General features: G+C 39.6%; 1 protein-coding gene across 1 annotated transcript in view; it reads right to left on the minus strand.

The window, feature by feature from the left end:
• The window catches only part of CFAP70 (cilia and flagella associated protein 70), an 83,440-nt gene that overhangs the window by 27,304 nt on the left and 36,047 nt on the right, over positions 1–20,089 (minus strand). Inside the window, exons 11-20 of the mRNA XM_027530681.1 lie at positions 16,517–16,687; positions 16,252–16,332; positions 13,845–13,936; positions 10,479–10,539; positions 9,975–10,169; positions 8,483–8,614; positions 3,418–3,543; positions 1,224–1,357; positions 996–1,111; positions 573–797 (exon numbers count right to left, since the gene is read on the minus strand). Of these exons, the coding sequence (XP_027386482.1) occupies positions 573–797; positions 996–1,111; positions 1,224–1,357; positions 3,418–3,543; positions 8,483–8,614; positions 9,975–10,169; positions 10,479–10,539; positions 13,845–13,936; positions 16,252–16,332; positions 16,517–16,687 (1,333 nt within the window). The remainder of the gene's footprint in view (positions 1–572; positions 798–995; positions 1,112–1,223; positions 1,358–3,417; positions 3,544–8,482; positions 8,615–9,974; positions 10,170–10,478; positions 10,540–13,844; positions 13,937–16,251; positions 16,333–16,516; positions 16,688–20,089) is intronic.

A 20,089-nucleotide genomic window follows, 5' to 3' on the forward strand; every position in this document is an offset into this window, starting at 1 on the left:
TAAATATGTGCAGTTTATGAAATATTCATTATACCCTAAACTGTTGAAAATACATGTACACAAAATAACAATTTTGTGTTAATAAGTGTAATAACTTATAAACAAAATAACATATGCAAGAAACACACAAAAACACACAACTTAAACACATTAGAATGATTTCCTTAAGTGGAGGAAAGGAGAATGTCAGTGAAAAACAGGGAAAAAAAGTGATTAAATAAATTTAAAAATTTTACAATCACAAGACTGAGACTTTAGATCCTGGGGAAGTGAGTGAGGGGGAAAAGAATCTGCTAAAATGATACCCCTTTTAGGGATACATAGAGATGTTAAATTCTCAAAAATTTTAAGTCTCAAAAAATTGACAAGCAACAACAGTAGAAATTTCCGACTTTCAGTCACATGAATGAGGAAATGTTTAGAAGGACTGTTGCCTGGTAGCCCTGGAACAACTCAAAACTCCACTTTCTCATTCATTTCACAACTATTTACTGAGTACCTACTATGTGCCAGAGCCTACTCATGAGGCCAGTAATTTTTCCAATAGCCACACACCATCTCCCTGGTCCTACCTGTGGGGGCTTCCACTTTGAGGGCTGCTGTAGAAGAAACATTGGTAACTCCCCAAGGACCTAAGCTGGATTCTGCTTTCCCTCCTTCTTCAACATACTCTATAGTACCGGTGCTCTTCTGCTTCGTGACTTGTGCCTGAAGAACTCGTGCCTGAAGCTGTTTGGAGGCTTCATGAAATGCCATTTCCATTCGAATATCATTATTTTGAATTTCATAGTATAAGCCTGAATAAAAAAAGACGTTGAAACAAAGGTGACTAATTTCCCACTATCAAATACTGAAGAATGACAACATTTCATTTAAATTTCCCACACTTCTACCAAAGTTTAAGAATTACATGATGAGCCATTAAAGAATGGAAGGAGAAAGGAAAAATCTTCTAATGAAAGAAGATACATTTGTATCATAGGAAAGTATCAAACCAAGTAAAGTCCAGGCTACAACATTGGTCGGTTCCAAGCAAGTAGCATCTTCAAAGAAAACTTCTGCCTGCTCATAGTTCTCCATCAGGACAGCCAGGACACCACACAGCAACAAGCTGAGAAGAGACCACCAGCATGATTGACCACATGGCCCATGTTGCAGGAACCAGGGCAAACGCACACAGAAGCTTATCTGCTCCTACTCATTCCTCTCCCTTCCAACCATACCTCTGGATATGATTCTGGTTCAGGGAAAGGGCTTTTCGAAAACACTCCTGTGCTTTGATATTGTCTTCAGTTAGGAGGCAGAAGGCACCATAGTCCAGCCAGTGCTCCAGGTTCTGGGGCTCACGAACTAACCTCTGCCACATGAAACATCAGGAGGACCAAGGTTACCGTGACACTATGCTACATCCTTCATGCACATAACATCACATAGCAAGCACTCCAGAAATACTATAAGCTCTATGAAATTAGAAGTATGACTTCTTTTTTGCTTACCATTAAATTCTGAATGCCCAGAACAGTCACTTGTCTGGCTTATATTATGTGGTCAATAAATATTTATTGAAATAATGTAAAAAATGAATCCTCAAAAAAAAAATAAATCCTCAATTCACTGCTTTCTAGTATCAGTGTTTTGGTCACCATATGCTCATCCAATTACTTGGGAACCAAAAGGTTCATTTATGTTTCATTTTAAAAATTTACATATAATCACTTCTGTCACAGTCTTGAGGAGGCAAATATCAGCTTATCCACAAATATGTAATAATAAAAGCAACTTATAATGAGTGAAAACTATAAAACATTGCTGAAAGAAATTAAAAAGAAGAGAGATAAACAAATGAAAACACATTGCATGTTCACAGATTAGATTAGAAGACTTAATACTGTGAAAAGCAATATATAGACCCAATGCAATGTCTATCAAAATCCCAATGATATTTTTTTGCAGAAACATAAAAGCCCATTCCAAAATTCATATGGAATCTTAAGGATCCTGAATATCCAAAATGATCTTTAAAAAGAACAAAACTAGAAAACTCACACTTCCTGATTTCAGAACTTAACAAAGTTACAATAATCAGTCTGGTACTGGTATAAAGACAGACATATAAGCCAAGGGAATAGAATGGAGAGCCCAGAAATAAATCCTAACATATATGGTCAAATGACTTTTGACAAAGGTGTCAAGACCATTCGGTAGGAAAAGGACAATCTTTTAAGCAAACTATGCTAGGAAAACGGAGTATCCACATGCAGAGAATGAAGTTGAACCCTTACCTAACACCATATACAAAAAAATAATTCAAGTGAATCAAAGACCTAAATGTAATATCTAAAACTATAAAATTCTCCTAAGAAAACACAGGGCAACAGTTTCACAACTGGATGTGACAATCTTCCTCCAGCTATGTTCCCATTAAGTGCGTGTTTCTCCCTCTCCCTACACTGGGACATTTGTACCAGAGGGAGGGTGGGTGAAGCAAGTTGGGCCCTGTGCATATAGCTGTAACAATGGCTGCTTATGTAGCCATCTGTGGCTCTTCTCAGATGCAGCCCAGGTTAGACTTTTTTTTCCTGGTTGTGGCCCCCAGATCCAGTGCCATGCTGTGGTGTGGTCTGAGTGGGGCTGGAGCACTGGCTTGGCTTGGGCCCAGATGCATGGTAAGGCGGCCGTGAGGAATGTGCCAGCCTGTAGGGCAGATCTCGCTCTGCCCTGCCTCAGGGGCAAGCCAGGACACTTGCATTCTTCATAAACGGAGCCCAGGCTTCTCCAGCCTTTCTGTTTGTCCCAGCAGTCAGTCCTCCAACCCGCAAAGGCGCCCTGTCTTCTCTACACAGTAATCCAGGACTGGGACACCCAGTCTGCGGCTTGACTCACTTACCCCTCAGTGTGAATATTCACCACTGCACTCTCCCTTTTCCTCTGAGTCCCCTCCTAGGGTCACAGGTCCCAACCAGCTCACTTTTCTTCCCTTTCAGCTAAATTATGCGTGTATCTTTCTTACAGCCTTGCTTGTACATGAGCCCTTCTGTCAGCTTCCAGTGAGAATTGTTCCACATGTAGGTATATTTTTAACATGCTTAAGGCAAGGAGGTGACCTCCAAGTCCCCTTACTCTGCCATCTTTATTTCTGCCTCTTGAGGCTCATTTCTGCATATGGATAACCAACTGTTCTAACACAATTTTTTGAAAAGCCTATCCTTTAGGCATTGAATTTTTAAATCTGTAAACAACTTTGTCAAAAATATAATGGCTCTGTTTCTATGGACCTATTTTTGGACTCTCTTATTGATCTATGTGTCCATCTTTTCACCAACAAGGTTGGATTTTAAACAATCAAACACTCCTATGTATTATACCCATATTATACAATTAGCAGTAGCAACAACCACCAGAAAGATGTTTAATTACCTCTTCATAGTACACTGTTGCCATTTCATAGTTCTCATTGACTTCTGCTTCAAAGGCAAAGAGTCGAAGCTGTTCACTGCTAGTATAAATGGCTGGAGGGGTGCCTTGGACATCATCTGGCATGGTCTTGTCAGCATCAAGATGACAGGCAGACAAAATGAAGCAGTTATAAGCAGAGAAGTTTTATAAGAATAAACCAGATATGAGACTCTAGTTATGATGTCTGAAATGATATTGAGGTTTCTCACAGTCTTACCAGTACAGTAACAGAGTGAGTGTGAACCAACAGATAAATATCGAGGGTGAAATAGAATCTCAGGTATCTGAACACCAACAGTCTGAGCTCATGGAAGTGAGTAAAAATTATTTACAGCAGAACTGCTCTCCTCAAGGCTGGGCAGTCAGCATCCCTAAGTCACTTTTAACCCCAAATAGCTTCTTTCTTTTTCTCTAGTGTACAGAAATATTATCATTTTTTAGGGGTCATGACATGAAAAGGTTGTCAAGAACTAGCCAGAATCTTCAAACATCGAGAAAACAAATCTTTGGCAGCTACATCTATATTTTCAATGGGATATATAGACAGATTCTACCAAGGAGACATTTTAGACATAGCCAGAAAGGTAGAAGGAAAAATAACATATCCTTTATACCCAGATAGGAAAGAGGAGGTCTGGTATAATAAGCAATCTCTTGGGCCAGAGGCCAGGGGCAGGGAAGACCCCTCCCCCGATTTCTTAACCAGAAATAAAACTTGTATCGTTGACTTTAACAATGAGAGTTACTAAGGAATGTGAAGAGTGAAGCTCAGTTTGAGATGGGCCAAAGAGAGCTTCTGATCATTGTTAATGCCTCTGTACTCCGTTCTTTCTAATTCTGAGCTCCAAATCCCTATAGCAACACACTCCTATGCCCAAACCAGAAATATTTTACCTCTAATATCCACTCCCCATACCCACATTACAAGCCTTCTGTCTTCTTGTCATTTAGTCCCCTTAAAACTGCTCTCTGACTTCCAATACACCTATAATTTCCCAAATGGATAAGCCTGGACCTCATGATTATCTACTCATACTGCTCTCTCACCAGCACACTCAAGTCCTGGGCATCCTTGTCCTTTTCCTGCACTTGCTCAGACAACTCCCAAATCAAAACAATCCCACAATCTGACTTCTTCCTTCTTAGGCAGAAGCTGCTAATTGAGCCTGAAGAAAACTGCATATGGTCTTAGCTGAAGACTTTACTACTCTCAACAATCTATGTATCTGTCCTTGTTCAGCAACATTTTCCATTATGCTAGGCAGTATCTAAATTTTCTTCTCTTCAAACTACATTCAACACTTACTCCTTTCACTTTCAGTAAAGATGTTACTTCACAGAGGAAATAGAAATTATTAGGCAAAAAAAAAAAAATCCTTCAACTTTTGAATCCCACAACCAAATTGTTTCTCTTTTTTCTAAGATTTATTTAATTTTTTGGCTGTGGTGGGTCTTTGTTGGTGCATGTGGGCTTCCTCTAGTCGCAGAGAGCGGGGGCTACTCTCTATTGCAGTGTGTGAGCTTCTCATCGGTGGCTTCTCTTGTTGCAGAGCACAGGCTCTAGGCACATGGGCCTTCAGCAGCTGCAGCACATGGGCTCAGCAGTTGTGGCTCTCGGGGTCTAGAGCGTGGGCTCAGTAGCTGTGGTGCACAGGCTTAGTTGGTCCACAGCATGTGCAATCTCCCCAGACCAGGGATCAAACCAGCATCCCTTGCATTGCAAGGCAGATTCTTAACCACTTAACCACCAGTGCTCAAGAAGGGAAGCCCCTAAACTGTTTATTCCTGCATCCATTGTATGTCTTTGCTTTCAACCTCAGAGGAAGAGGTATCACATCCTTCTCTGTTTTGAGGCTAATCCTTACATCTAAATTCTTGATCCTTTTCCATTTGTATATCCCAAGTTTGCCATTGATTGTCCTCTCTTTCCCCTCAACTTTGAACTTCTCCCAATCTACTGACTCCTTTTCCTAAACCTGAGGACATTCTAAAGACTTTTCCATCTTAAAAAGAAAATCTCTAATTTCTAGCTACTACTTTCCTACTCCTTCCTTTTATCTTCCAACTTCTTGAATGTTTATCCACCTGCTTTCTAATCACTCATTTACTCCTCAATTCACTATAACTTGGATCTACTTCATTAGACCAATGAAACCGCTATGAAAAGGTTAACAACAGCCTCTTTATTGCCAAATTCAAAAAAATCTTTTCAGACTTTCTCTTTTCTCCCTAGCTATATGAACATATAACTGGCATCAGTTCAGTTCAGTTGCTCAGTCGTGTCCAACTCTGTGCGACCCCATGAACCGCAGCACGTCAGGCCTCCCTGTCCATCACCAACTCCCAGAACCCACCCAAACCCATGTCCATTGAGTCGGTGATGCCATCCAACCATCTCATCCTCTGTCATCCCCTTCTCCTCCTGCCCTCAATCTTTCCCAGCATCAAATGGGTCAGCTCTTTGCATCAGGGGACCAAAGTATTGGAGTTTCAGCTTCAACATCAGTCCTTCCAATGAACATCCAGGACTGATCTCCTTTAGGATGGACCGGTTGGATCTCCTTGCAGTCCAAGGGACTCTCAAGAGTCTTTTCCAACACCACAGTTCAAAAGCATCAATTCTTTGGCGCTCAGCTTTCTTCACAGTCCAAGTCTCACATTCATATATGATGACTGGAAAAACAATAGCCTTGACTAGATGGACCTTTGTTGACAAAGTAATATCTCTGCTTTTTAATATGCTGTCTAGGTTGGTCATAACTTTCCTTACAAGGAGTAAGCATATTTTAATTTCATGGCTGCAATCACCATCTACAGTCATTTTGGAGCCCCCCAATATAAAGTCTGCCACTGTTTCCCCATCTATTTGCCATGAAGTGATGGGACTGGATGCCATGATCTTAGTTTTCTGAATGTTGAGCTTTAAGCCAACTTTTCACTCTCTTTCACTTTCATCAAGAGGCTCTTTAGTTCTTCTTTGCTTTCTGCCATAAGGGTGGTGTCATCTGCATATCTGAGGTTATTGATATTTCTCCCGGAAATCTTGATTCCAGCTTGTGCCTCTTCCAGCCCAGCATTTCTCATGAGGTACTCTGCATATAAGTTAAATAAGCAGGGTGACAATATACAGCCTTGACGTACTCCTTTTCCTATTTGAAACCAGTCTGTTGTTCCATGTCCAGTTCTAACTGTTGCTTCCTGATCTGCATATAGGTTTCTCAAGAGGCAGGTCAGGTGGTCTGGTATTCCCATCTGTTGAAGAATTTTCCACAGTTTATTATGATCCACACAGTCAAAGGCTTTGGCATAGTCAATAAAGCAGAAAGAGATGTTTTTCTGGAACTCTCTTGCTTTTCTGATGATCCAGTGGATGTTGGCAATCTCATTTCTGGTTCCTCTGCCTTTTCTAGAACTAGCTTGAACATCTGGAAGTTCACAGTTCACATATCGCTGAAGTCTGGTTTGGAGAATTTTGAGCATTACTTTCCTAGTGTGTGAGATGAGTGCAATTGTGTGGTAGTTTGAGCATTCTTTGGCATTGCCTTTCTTTGGGATTGGAATGAAAACTGACCTTTTCCAGTCCTGTGGCCTCTGCTGAGTTTTCCAAATTTGCTGGCATATTGAGTGCAGCACTTTCAGAACATCATCTTTCAGGATTTGAAATAGCTCAACTGGAATTCCATCACCTCCACTAGCTTTGTTTGTAGTGATGCTTCCTAAGTTCCACTTGACTTCACATTCCAGGATGTCTGGCTCTAGGTCAATGATCACACCATCGTGATTATCTGGGTCATGAAGATCTATTTTGTACAGTTTTTCTGTGTATTCTTGTCACCTTTTCTTAACATCTTCTGCTTCTGTTAGGTCCATACCATTTCTGTCTTTTATTGAGCCCATCTTTGCATGAAATGTTCCCTTGGTATCTCTAATTTTCTTGAAGAGATCTCTAGTCTTTCCCATTCTATTGTTTTCCTCTATTTCTTTGCATTGATTGCTGAAGGAAGGCTTTATCTCTTTGCTATTTGGAATTCTGCAATCAAATGGGTGTATCGTTCTTTTTCTCCTTTGCTTTTCACTTCTCTTCTTTTCACAGCTATTTGTAAGGCCTCCTCAGACAGCCATTTTCCTTTTTTCATTTCTTTTTCTTTGGGATGGTCTCGATCCCTGTCTCCTGCACAATGTCATGAACCTCTGTCCATAGTTCATCAGGCACACTATCAAATCTAGTCCCTTATATCTATTTCTCACTTCTGCTGTATAGTCATAAGGGATTTGCTTTAGGTCATATCTGAATGGTCTAGTGGTTTTCCCCACTTTCTTCCATTTAAGTCTGAATTTGGCAATAAGGAGTTCATGATCTGAGCCACGGTCAGCTCCTGGCTGACTATATAGAGCTTCTCCATCTTTGGCTGCAAAGAATATAACCAATCTGATTTCTATATTGACCATCTGGTGATGTCCATGTGTAGAGTCTTCTCTTGTGTTGTTGGAAGAGGGTGTTTGCTATGACCAGTGTGTTCTCTTGGTAGAACTCTATTAGTCTTTGCCCTGCTTCATTCCATATTCCAAGGCCAAATTTGCCTATTACTCCAGGTGCTTCTTGACTTCCTACTTTTGCATTCCAGTCCCCTATAATGAAAAGGACATCTTTTTTGGGTGTTAGTTCTAGAAGGTCTTGTAGGTGTTCATAGAACTGTTCACCTTCAGCTTCTTCAGTGTTACTGGTCGGGGCATAGAGTTGGATTTCCGTGATATTGAATGGTTTGCCTCGGAAATGAAGAGAGATCATTCTGTAGTTTCTGAGATTGCATGAAAGAGGATACCCCCTTATTTTTCCAAAAATTAGTCTTATAAGTTAGGCAGTTTCTCATTCATCTTTGTGTTTTCAATGCCTAGCACAGAGCAGCTACCCCAATAAATGTCTGTGGAGTTAAGGAAGAAAAGAGGCAAGAAGAAAGGAATTATTTAGAGGAGACCCTGATGACCTACAGAGAAAAGGAAGAGTGCTTAGTTCTAAGGCACCTACCTGGTTTAAGGCCACATGCATCTGATCCACCAAGAAAACATACAGCTCACTGATAAATTTCTGCAGCTCCTCTTGGCTTTCGAATGATGTTGTCTTCAAGTACTTCTCTCTCACAATCTTTACCACAGCATGCTGCAAGAGACACGCATCACCATGTGATAACACAGTTCAGCAGCATGCTAACAGCACAGACCTCCCTTGAGCTTCTGATCTAAGGCTCATCAGAAATCCAGAAGGTGAAATGATTTTCCTTGGTGACTGCTAGACCGTTGGCTCTCTGATTTTCCCCCAATCAACATACTTTGCATGACATCAAAGTATGTATTCATGACATCATTCTTTTCTTGACATTACCATCATCATCAATATGGTCAATACAGGATTCACACTTTGCAAAGAGAGTCACAAAGACAAAGAAAACCTTAGCATTATGTTTATGCATCATGTTTTTCATAGTGGCAACATGATTCAAGGGAGAAAAGGAGAAAGGCCTGATTTGAGAGACTGAACAATGGAATCCTGGTTCTAATCCTGCCACTGTACAACCTCATAAATTATTTTACATTTGGTATTTCGGTTTCCTCATTTATTAAATGGATATGTACTTCTGGTATTCCTATCTTACTTCAAAAGAGGATTGAGAGGCCAAAGAGAAATAACAGGTGAAGAAGGACATCCAGCTAGTAATAGTAGAACCAGGAATCAAACTGAGATGTGCCTATGCCACCTGAGAATGGCCTCTTGTCTCCATGGGTATCCGTTGCTTTTCACTTTATTATTTCCACATACTTTCTTTGTATCTGTTTGGTACAGTTTAGGGCACATAGTAAATGTACATAGAAAGGCAATGCAGTCTAGCAAATAAGAATGTTGAGTCTGGAGCCAGATTGCCTGAATGTACATCCCATCTTTGACCTTTACTAGCTCTGTAATCTTAGGCAAATTATTTAATCAACTAAATACTGCAATTCTCTATCTATAAAATGAGGAGTACCTTTCTCTTATAGTTGTTGTGAGGATTAAATTAGTAAAATATGGAATATTTAAAAATTCGTCTGTATACAACAAATACTCAATAAATGTTAGCCATTATTATTTGGGAAATTATTGTTAAGTAAATACTTCTCAAATCTTAGTGATTCTATGGGCTGGAAAAGGTTTGCAATGGGAAACAGAAAATTGTCATGGAATCAACACCAGGTACAGAGTGTCTGCCTGCTAATGCAACACGAAATCTGGCCCCAAATCTGGCCTAACTTCAAGTGAGGAATTAGTTTATTACAAGCTTACACTCAGTATGGATACTGAACCATACCAAGACTATACAGGAGTGGAAGAATGTCTCTAGACATTCCATCATGGAGGACATAGGTCTTTGTATCAGTAGCAAGAAAGGTAGAGCATAGCTGAACATCACTGGAAAAGAAATGATAACTACATATGCAGATAAGATGCTTCATAAAAATCCACGGTTTAATAAATTAATATTTACCTTGAGTTGTTCTTTGAAAGCAAAGTATTTTCCAGAGCAATTAAGTTCATAGTTGAGCTGGCACTTCTGCTCCTCCAGGGTTTCACTGTCTATATCATTACCAGTCTTGACTACTTGTTTCCCAAACATATTGTGATATTCATTCAGAATGGCTCTAGAAATGTTCTTGATCTGCTTGTGGTAGTCACTCACCGCCTAGAAAAATACAAAGTGTCTGGTAAAGGGGCCTCAAAGAGGTCAAGACGTGGAAGGAAAGTCTGAAACTGGACTGGGTTTTACATTCAGTAATACTTTAGGTATAAATTGCCCTTTTCTTCCCATCTCAGAAACCATCAGCCAAAGATTAAACACTGTATGTTTAATCTGGTCAGATAGAAGCATGAGGGAAAATATGTGAAGCTACAATTTCTCACCCCTTCTGGAAAACACACCGAAGAGCCCAAGCTCTATTTTCAAGTGGGTGCACTCAACATCGCAGAGTTTCACCTTGGCTTTGGCACTTACCTTCTGAGCTCCTCCTGTCCTACGGGTAAGAGGTGGCCTTGGAGGAATCATTTCCTTGACCCTGTATCAGAAAAAAAACACACAAACTTTCTTATATCCAGATGTATGTTCTTTTATTTCCCAGCGCCAAAGGTCTGGGTGAGGGATATCAAAGGTCAGTTGCCCATCACACTGGACCACTATGCTATTATCTCATGTAAGAACCTAGATGTGAACTTCAGAACAGCATATAACTGTGAATTAGGAAGGAAGGTAGGAAACCACTAAATAGCTACCTGGAAAGTAGCTAAGTTGCACTTCTGGCTAATTTGAGGCCAGGCTTTACCCTTATTCATTTTTTTAAAATCTCTTGTACACAAGAAACTACATAACTCAGGCATTAGAAAGAAATGGGTGTTTCGACTTTAGTAGCTTTATGTAGCTACTAACAGTAGCTGTTATGACTTTTGGTAGAGTCTCTGAAAGCACAAAGCTTTGGAAATATAAATGGTACAAGCAAGTGAAAGCTTTTCTTTCCTCTTCAGTAGGAAAAGTTGATGCTTTCGAACTGTGATGCTGGAGAGGACTCTTGAGAGTCTGTTGGACTGCAAGGAGATCAAATCAGTCAATCCTAAAAGGAATCAATCCTAAATATTCATTGGAAGGACTGATGCTAAAGCTGAAGCTCCAATACAGTGACCACCCAATGTGAAGAACTGACTCATTTGAAAAGACCCTGATGCTGGAAAAGATTGAAGGCAGGAGGAGAAGGTGGCAACAGAGGACGAGATGGTTGGATGGCATCACCGACTCAATGGTCATGAGTTCGAGCAAACTCTGGGAGATAATGAAAGACAGGGAAGCCTGATGTGCTACAGTCCATGGGGCTGTAAAAAGTCAGACACAACTGAGTGACTGAATAACAATAAGGATAAAAAGTATACTCTTGGTCATAATTTATAAGACTGCATTAAGCTACAGTAAAGACATTAAACTTTACAGTGGAAAAAAAAAACTTTACAGTGAATAAGAAAATACATTTTATCACTGTTAAACTACTTACACCAAAACTTTTACCTTCCATTTCCAGGAGTTCTTACAAGAACCCAAAAGAAATCAGGGGCTTCCCTGATGGCTCACTTGGTAATGAATCCACTTGCAATGTGGGAGACCTGGGTTCAATCCCTGGGTTGGGAAGATCCCCTGGAGGAGGGCATGGCAACTCATTCCAGTATTCTTGCCTGGAGAATCCCCATGGACAGAGGAGCCTGGCAGGCTACAGTCCATGGGGTTGAAAAGAGTCGGACACGACTGAGTGACTGAGCACACAGACAAACGGAATTATAGTTCTTCCTTCTAAGAGTTTCAGATTCCTACTTAGGTATACTATACTGTCTTGAAATTTACCAAAAAATTCACAAATCCAATTTTTCTTTCTGATCAGATCAGTCGCTCAGTCGTGTCGGACTCTTTGCAACCCCATGAATTGCAGCATGCCAGGCCTCCCTGTGCATCACCAACTCCCGGAGTTCACTGAGACTCACGTCCATCGAGTCAGTGATGCCATCCAGCCATCTCATCCTCTGTCGTCCCCTTCTCCTCCTGCCCACAATCCCTCCCAGCATCAGAGTCTTTTCCAATGAGTCAGCTCTTCGCATGAGAATTCCCTGGTGGTCCAGTGGTTAAGACTTGGTGCTTTCACTGCAGTGGCCCAGGTTCAATCCTTGGTTGGGGAACTAAGATCTTGCAAGCTATGTGGCATGGCCAAAAAGAAAAGTGAGAATAGGTTCTATGTAATTGTAGACCTTGCTCATAACTCTTAATTTTAATTTTATCTATGTTACTAGATAATATATCCATATGATTCAAAATTTAAGAAATATGAACCAATATATAGTAAGTGGTCTCCTGCCAACCTTGTTTAGCCACCCAGTTTCCTTTCCAGAGACAATATTATTCATTCATTGAAAATATATATTGAGTGCCTATTATCCACCAGGCACTTTTCCAGGTGCCAGGGATAGAGTATTAAGCAAAGACAAAAATTCTTGCCCTCGTGGCACTTACATTTTAGTTGGGGGAAAAAAGGACAATAAATAAGATAAATATGTTAGTGATATGTTCCACACAGAAAAATAATACAAGAAGGCAGACAAACTATGTTGGGGGTTGGGAGTGGTGGAGATGGGGAGCATATTTCACCAGGGAAAGCTTCACTGAGATGATAATACTTGAGTATGACCTGATAGAAGTAAGGAAGCAAGTCATGTAGATATCTGGGGTGAAGGAAATTATAGGAAAAGCAAGCAGCAAGTGTAAAGGCCTTGCTGCAAGAGTATGCCTGGCATGTGTGAGCAATAACAAGAGGCCACTTTGGCTAGACAGAAAAAAATGAGGAGAAAATACATGCAGAGTACATAGCCAGCCCCTTGTAGGTCATATAGACTGACTTTTGCTCAGAGTATGATGGGAGTCACTGGTAGCTTCTGAAGAGAGGAGTTATATGAATTGATTTCCATTTTAATATAATCATTACAGAATGCTATAGTAAGAGTAAATTGCCCAAATGTGGTACATTCATAGAATGAAGTACTATTCAACAATAAGGAAATGAAATACTGATACACGCTGCATGCTGGATGAACCTTCACAGCATCATATTAGATGAAAGAAACCAGCCAACGAGGACCACATTGGTATATGCTTCCACTTAAATGAAATGTTCCAGAGTTGGCAAATTTATACAGACAAAAAGTAGATACGTGATTGCTTAGGCCTGGGGTGCAGGGTGTTGGTAGGGAAATGGCATGAGGATTGAGAGGAAATGTAGAGGGATTCCTCATATATATGGAGACATTATTCTCCATCTATCTATATAAAAAAGACAATAAAGGATACCATGAATAATTATACATCAATAAATTGGATAACCTTGATGAAACAGACAACTTCTTATCAACACAATCAAAGCACTGTGGTACAACGTAAGCATAGTTCTAAAAAATTACACATATTTATATGAGAGGAGTGTGTGTGTGTGTGTGTAATATAGAGACTTACAATAACTCCAGAAGGATAAATACCAAGGTGTTAAAAATGGTTATCATTGGGTGAGTAGAAAGAAATCTGGGTATTTTTAGATACTTTCTTGTTGATTTTTTTTTTCTTGCTGATCTTGAAATTTTCAATATTTTTGTAATTGGTATATATGGCTTTTTTTAAAAGAAGACAAAAGTAATGAAAAAAACTTCATTAAAAAAAAACACCCAGAAAACTGTCTGCTGCTTAACCCAAGAAAAATTACATTTATGTGGACAAAACAACTTCCTTTAAAGGAAGTCACCTAAATTGTCTTGCAAAACAGGTATAAGAACCATCGGCACACACCTTCTGGCTAGTTCCTCTGGCATTCTCTTCGGAACCAAGGCTTTGTCCAGTTCAATCTCCAACACAATGTAAGTCCCTGCTTCTACATATTGCTGCAAAGACATTTTTCTCTAATTTATTCTTTCCAGGAAAATACATATTCATGAAAAAATTTTAGTACTATAATGCTCACAATATAAATGAGAAAATTGTATATTTAACTATATATAGTGTGATTATGCGGAGAAGGCAATGGCAACCCACTCCAGTACTCTTGCCTGGAAAATCCCATGGACGGAGGAGCCTGGTAGGCTGCAGTCCATGGGGTCGCTGAGGGTTGGACACAACTGAGTGACTTCACTTTCACTTTTCACTTTCCTGCATTGGAGAAGGAAATGGCAACCCACTCCAGTGTTCTTGCCTGGAGAATCCCAGGGACGGGGGAGCCTGGTGGGCTGCCATCTCTGGGGTCACGCAAAGTAGGACACGACTGAAGTGACTTAGCAAGCAAGCAAGCAAGTGTGATTACGACTTAAAATATTTTTTAGATAGAAAAATAACTGGAAAGAAAGATAGTAATGGGGGGGGGCTTCCCTGGTGGTCCAGTGGTTAAGGATCCGACTGCCAATGCAGTGGGCATAGGTTTGACCCCAGGTCTGGAATGATCCCATATGCAGAAGGGCAACTAAGCCCATGCACCGTAATTACTGAGCCTGAGTACTGCAATGACTGGAGCCAGTGTGCCTAGAGCCCTTCCTACACAACAAGAGAAGCCTCTGCAAGGAGAAGCCTGCACACCACAACGAAGAGAAACCCCAGCTTGCCATAACTAGAGAAAGCCCCAAGCACAGCCACGAACACCTAGGGCAGCCATAAGTAAATAAATAAATAAATATTTTTAAAAAATAGTGGCAGTGGTTATCTCTTGCAGAAAAAGGTTTTCAATTTTACTCTTGAAAACATCTACCCCAGCTGAAGTCTTGTTTAATTTGTTCAATATCATTCTTAAAATTCTTTTAAGTGAGTGTCATTCTATCTTCTAGCAAACATCTTTCAGGAGTCTTGCAGAAATAATATCATAACCTTCTGACATTCCCACCCACACCCTTCTAAGTACCATCTATCAACTTCAACCTAGGACATTTCTACCTAGATTTTTGCCAGCATCCTAAATATATCAGGTCCAAAACTGAATTTATCATTCCCCTATAATAACCACTATCTTTATTTTTCTCTAATGATTCTGTCATCTTTCCAGAAAGTGAGGCTTGAAACCCAAGTTAGCTTTAACTTTTATTCCTCAACACCCAAAGCTTTCAAATTTCATACCTTGCCTCTGCGAGTTTTTTACTTTCTTTACTACAACCCTGTCCCTAGATTAAACTGTCATTGACACTCACCTGTACTATAGGAAAAACCTATACACCGACGTCTGAATCCCCTACCACAACTTCAGTCTCTTTTTTCTATATCCTGGCAAGAGTATTGCCCTGACACACTCATGAGGTATTATTTCTACATGACTTAAAAACTTAAATGTGCATTTCTGAGATAAGGCTTAACAGTCCCTCATCATCCACAGAATGAAACCCACACTTTTCAGCAAGCCTTTCAAAGCATTTCTAAACCCCAACTCAATCTCTCTCTTCTTTATCACCTCCTTCTAGAGCCATTACTTTCTTTTCATTTCTCTGTATCATGGTGGTGGTGGGGGTGTAGTCGCCAAGTCGTATCCGACTCTTGCAACCCCATGGACCGTAGCCTGCTAGGCTCCTCTGTTCATGGGATTCTCCAGGCAAGAATATTGGAGTGGGTTGTCATTTCTCTATATCATACACTGAATTAATTGACATACCCTGAGTTCTGCTACCTTCTTTGTGTCTTGACTCAAGTTATTCTCTGATCCTGAAATTCTTCTCCTTCCGTCTCCATTTGGCAGAGGGTTCTCTTTATCTTTCACTACTTGGCTTGGATGCCACCCCTTCCTGAAGACTTCTGAGGCTGCCTCCTCTGACTCCTGAGCCCACACAGCGCTTTCATTTGTGCCTCTGCTACAGCGGTCATCAAGGGTCTGTCTCACACTTAGTTACATACCAATCTGTTTTGCCCACCAGAGTGTTGAGAGCATATGAATAAATGCTGTACATGATGTATCTCTACATCCCTAATAGGGCTTAATAAGCATAATTAACGAGACATAATTTTTTAATGCTAGGAAGGACCTTGAAATTAATCTGTTATCCACTCATTTTAGAGTCTCAACAAGACAAAGACATGACCTTACTCAAGGTCATAAGCTAGTCATGGCAAATATGGGATGGTTACTCAGAAAATGAATTTTCCTGAGCATTTTCCACTATATGATACAATCTGCTTAGTAAAGGACTGATGGATTCAAACTTAATTTTCTAACTCTTCATGCAGTTACCTGTCCTTCTGGATTGTTGCAAAGGGAGGGTTCCATTTCCAAAGGAGTATCTGAGCTCTGAGATTTTATACTAGGTGCTTGCTGAAACAAAATAAGCACACATCAAAAACTCAATTCTTACATGGTCTCCACAACAGCAGGAGCAAGGACCATTATGTTGCATCAAAATGTCAATTAAAATGAAGCAATTCATCAAAACAGAAATCAATGCAAGCCTCTGGAAAGTAACAAAACCAGCAAAATCATCAACTTCTCGACAACCTACCACATCCCCAGGCCTAGGCTTTCCTTCCATATCCTTTTCTTTGACTGTTTTATCCTCTTTCAGGTTCTTAGAAACAACTGGTTTAGACACTGGAGAATTAATTCCGCCTACTTTATTATTCTGAATCAAATTATGGCCAGTATCCCGGAACAAGCTAAATAAACACTTGGTCTGAAAAGAAACAAACAAAAAATGTAATTACTCACAGGCAAATGAAACAAACTTAAAAAAAAAACAACTTTATATTGTTCTTATTGAGTTTTTAAAAATTTTACAATGTTGTGTTGGTTTCTGCCATATAACAACACAAATTAGCCATAATTATATACATGCCCTTTCCCTCCTTAGTCTCCTTCCTTCCCCCATCCCACCCCTCCAGGTCATCACGAGCACCAGACTAGGCTCCCTGTCCTACACAGCAACTTTTCACCAGCTATCCCTCCTACACCGGATGGCGTGTATATGCTGCTGCTGCTGCTGCTGCTGCTGCCAAGTCACTTCCGTCGTGTCTGACTCTGTGCGACCCCGTAGGCTACTGTCCCCATTTCTCCCACTCCCTCCCTCCCCTGTGTTCACAAGACCATTCTCTACATCTGTGTCTCTTTTCCTTCCCTGCTGTTCATCAATATTATTTTTCTAGATTCCATATATATACATTAGTACAGTATATTGTTTTTCTCTTGCTGATTTCACTATGTATAAGGGTGGAGGAACTTCTGAGCACATTATTCTTTAACATCATTTAGTTTTCCAAATAATTTTAGTATAGTACAATCAGAGATAAATAGAAGCAAAAAAGCTTAATTGCCTTGCCATACAGGTTGAACTGATAAAACCATTCATAGAAAATTAGCTGCCTATCCTAGTTTTTAAACTAGGGTTTGAAATTTAAGAGAAATTTCAAACTCACTTGTTTTGGTTTCTCATAACTTGGTACCACAAAGTGTTTAAACTTTGACACATAGTTTCAGATTAACTTTAAGCGATAGAATTTATTTCTGTACAAGAAATATTATCTATCTAAAAACTACTGGCTTATCACTTATAGTTGGAAGAATAGTACAAGTTTAAAGTAAAACTATGCAAGGGGAAATTCAAACTATAGATAAATAACTAGAAAAGAATCTAAAAATAATCTTTATAATTAAACAACAAGGATGAATCTAAATGTAATTTATGATAAATGAAAGAAATAAGACTGCCCTCCCCCCAAAAAGCGGGGAGGAGCGGACAGAGGAGGGAGAGAAGGGTAACAGATGAGGATAATGGATATTTTCAGTTCATGATTGTGGTAATAGTTTCACATATGCAAACCTACATTAGAAGTTTTACATTGTACGCTTTAGATATATGCAATTTATATGTCAGCTATACCTTAATAAACCTGCTAAAAAATAGTATGGCAATATTAAAGAGAAATTATGAATACTAAATACTATTCACAACCCTGCCACCTCTACCATAATTGCTGTATTTCATATATTCTAAGATGCAGATTTTTCCAAATGTTAACATCTGGAAGAGAACATTTCATGTAAGAGGTATTACACAACATGCAGTCATTTATGTCTCCTTTCACTCAGCATAATGTTTTTGAGGCTTATCCATGTTACAGCATGTATCAGTAGTTCATTCCTTTTTAAAAACAGCTTTGTTGTTCTGTTGTCCATACAATTTACCCATTTAAAGTACAGTCAAAATTCCATGATTTGGGGGAGAAAAAAATCTGCTTTCCAGGTCTAAACAGCATCTTCCTATGAGAATCTGTTTTTCTGCTCGGTTGAAACAGAATGAAGCATTTACAATTTTGGATCTTTTCTGTTTAGGCTAGGGGGATGGTACTAAAGACTGCTAGCCCATGAATATTAAAAATGGAATTCACTGGGCAACATCTAAGCAAGCTTCAGAATGGAGCAGACGATCAATAAAGGAGAAATAAGGTTCTGTTTCAGCAGCAAGTCCAAAAGAGACAAGGAAATGAATTCTTCCAGTTTTGCTCTGGAAAAATAAAATTCAATGATTTTGGCATATTACATTAATTGTAGTTCACTCCTTTTTATTGTTAAATAGTATTCCCTAGTATTCCTTGGAAGGAAAGTTATGACCAACCTAGACAGCATGTTAAAAAGCAGAGACATTACTTCGTCAACAAAGGTCCATCTAGTCAAGGCTATGGTTTTTCCAGCAGTCATGTATGGATGTTGAGAGTTGGACTACACAGAAAGCTGAGTGCCGAAGAATTGATGCTTTTGAACTGTTGTGTTAGAGAAGACTCGTGAGAGTCCCTTGGACTGCAAAGGGATCCAACCAGTCCATCCTAAGGGAGATCAGTCCTGGGTGTTCGTTGGAAGGACTGATGCTGAAGCTGAAACAACAATACTTTGGCCACCTGATGCAAAGAGCTGACTCACTGGAAAAGAACCTGATGCTGGGAAAGATCAAGGGCAGGAGAAGGGGACGACAGAGGATGAGATGGTTGGATGGCATCACCGACTCAATGGACATGAGTTTGGGTAGGCTCCGGGAGTTGTTGATGGACAGGGAGGCCTGTCGTGCTGCAATCCATGGGGTCTCAAAGAGTCGGACACGACTGAGCGACTGAACTGAACTGATTCCCTAGTATAGATGTGCCATAATTTGCTTATTGATTCACTAGTTGTGGGCATTTGGACTGCTGTGACTTTTTAGCTATTATGAATAATGCTATCAACATCCATATACATGTCTTTATGTAAAAGCGAGTTTTCAGTTCTCTTGGTAGGTTCCTAGGAATGATTTGCTGGGTTGTATGGTAAGTTTGGAAAGATCCCTAGGAGAAGGGAATGGTTACCCACTCCAGTATTCTTGTTTAGAGAATTCCATGGACAGATCATGGGGTTGCAAAAAGACAGAACATGACTGAGTGACTTTCACTTCACTTCACATGGTAAATTTGGAGAATCCCAGGTGGCTCAGCAGTAAAGAATCCGCCTGCAGTACAGGAGATATGGGTTCAATCCCTGGGTTGGGAAGATCCCCTGGAAGAGGAAATGGAAACCCACTCCAGTATTCTTGCTAGGAAAATCCCATGGACAAAGGAGACTGGTGGGCTACAGTCCATAGGAGTGCAAAGACATGACTGAGCACACACACATACACACATATGGTAAGTTTAATATAGATTATGGTTATATTTAATGCAGATTTTCTATATTAAAGTAATTTTGTTTATTAAATTATTAATTATAAACAATTATTAAACATAAATTAATTACGTTTAACAAAAATTTTCTAAATAGTTGTTCTACCAAGTATTAAGAGTAGAATATTGAAATTTCTAAATGTTAACTGCCAAACTGCCTATTACCTCTTTCAATTCTGTTGAGTTTGGCTTCATGCATAATGAGGTTCTGCTGTTAGTATATATGTATATACATTTATTATTTACACATGTATTATATATAATAATCTATAATTTATAAATCTCATCTTCCTGATTAATTGACATGCCACACTATATCTGTAATAATATTATTCATCTTGAAGTCTATTTTATCTGATATAAATATAGCCACTTAGCTCTGTTTCTATTTG

Source organism: Bos indicus x Bos taurus, chromosome 28, assembly GCF_003369695.1.
Source record: "Bos indicus x Bos taurus breed Angus x Brahman F1 hybrid chromosome 28, Bos_hybrid_MaternalHap_v2.0, whole genome shotgun sequence".
In the NCBI taxonomy this organism is placed as follows: Eukaryota; Metazoa; Chordata; class Mammalia; order Artiodactyla; family Bovidae; genus Bos; species Bos indicus x Bos taurus.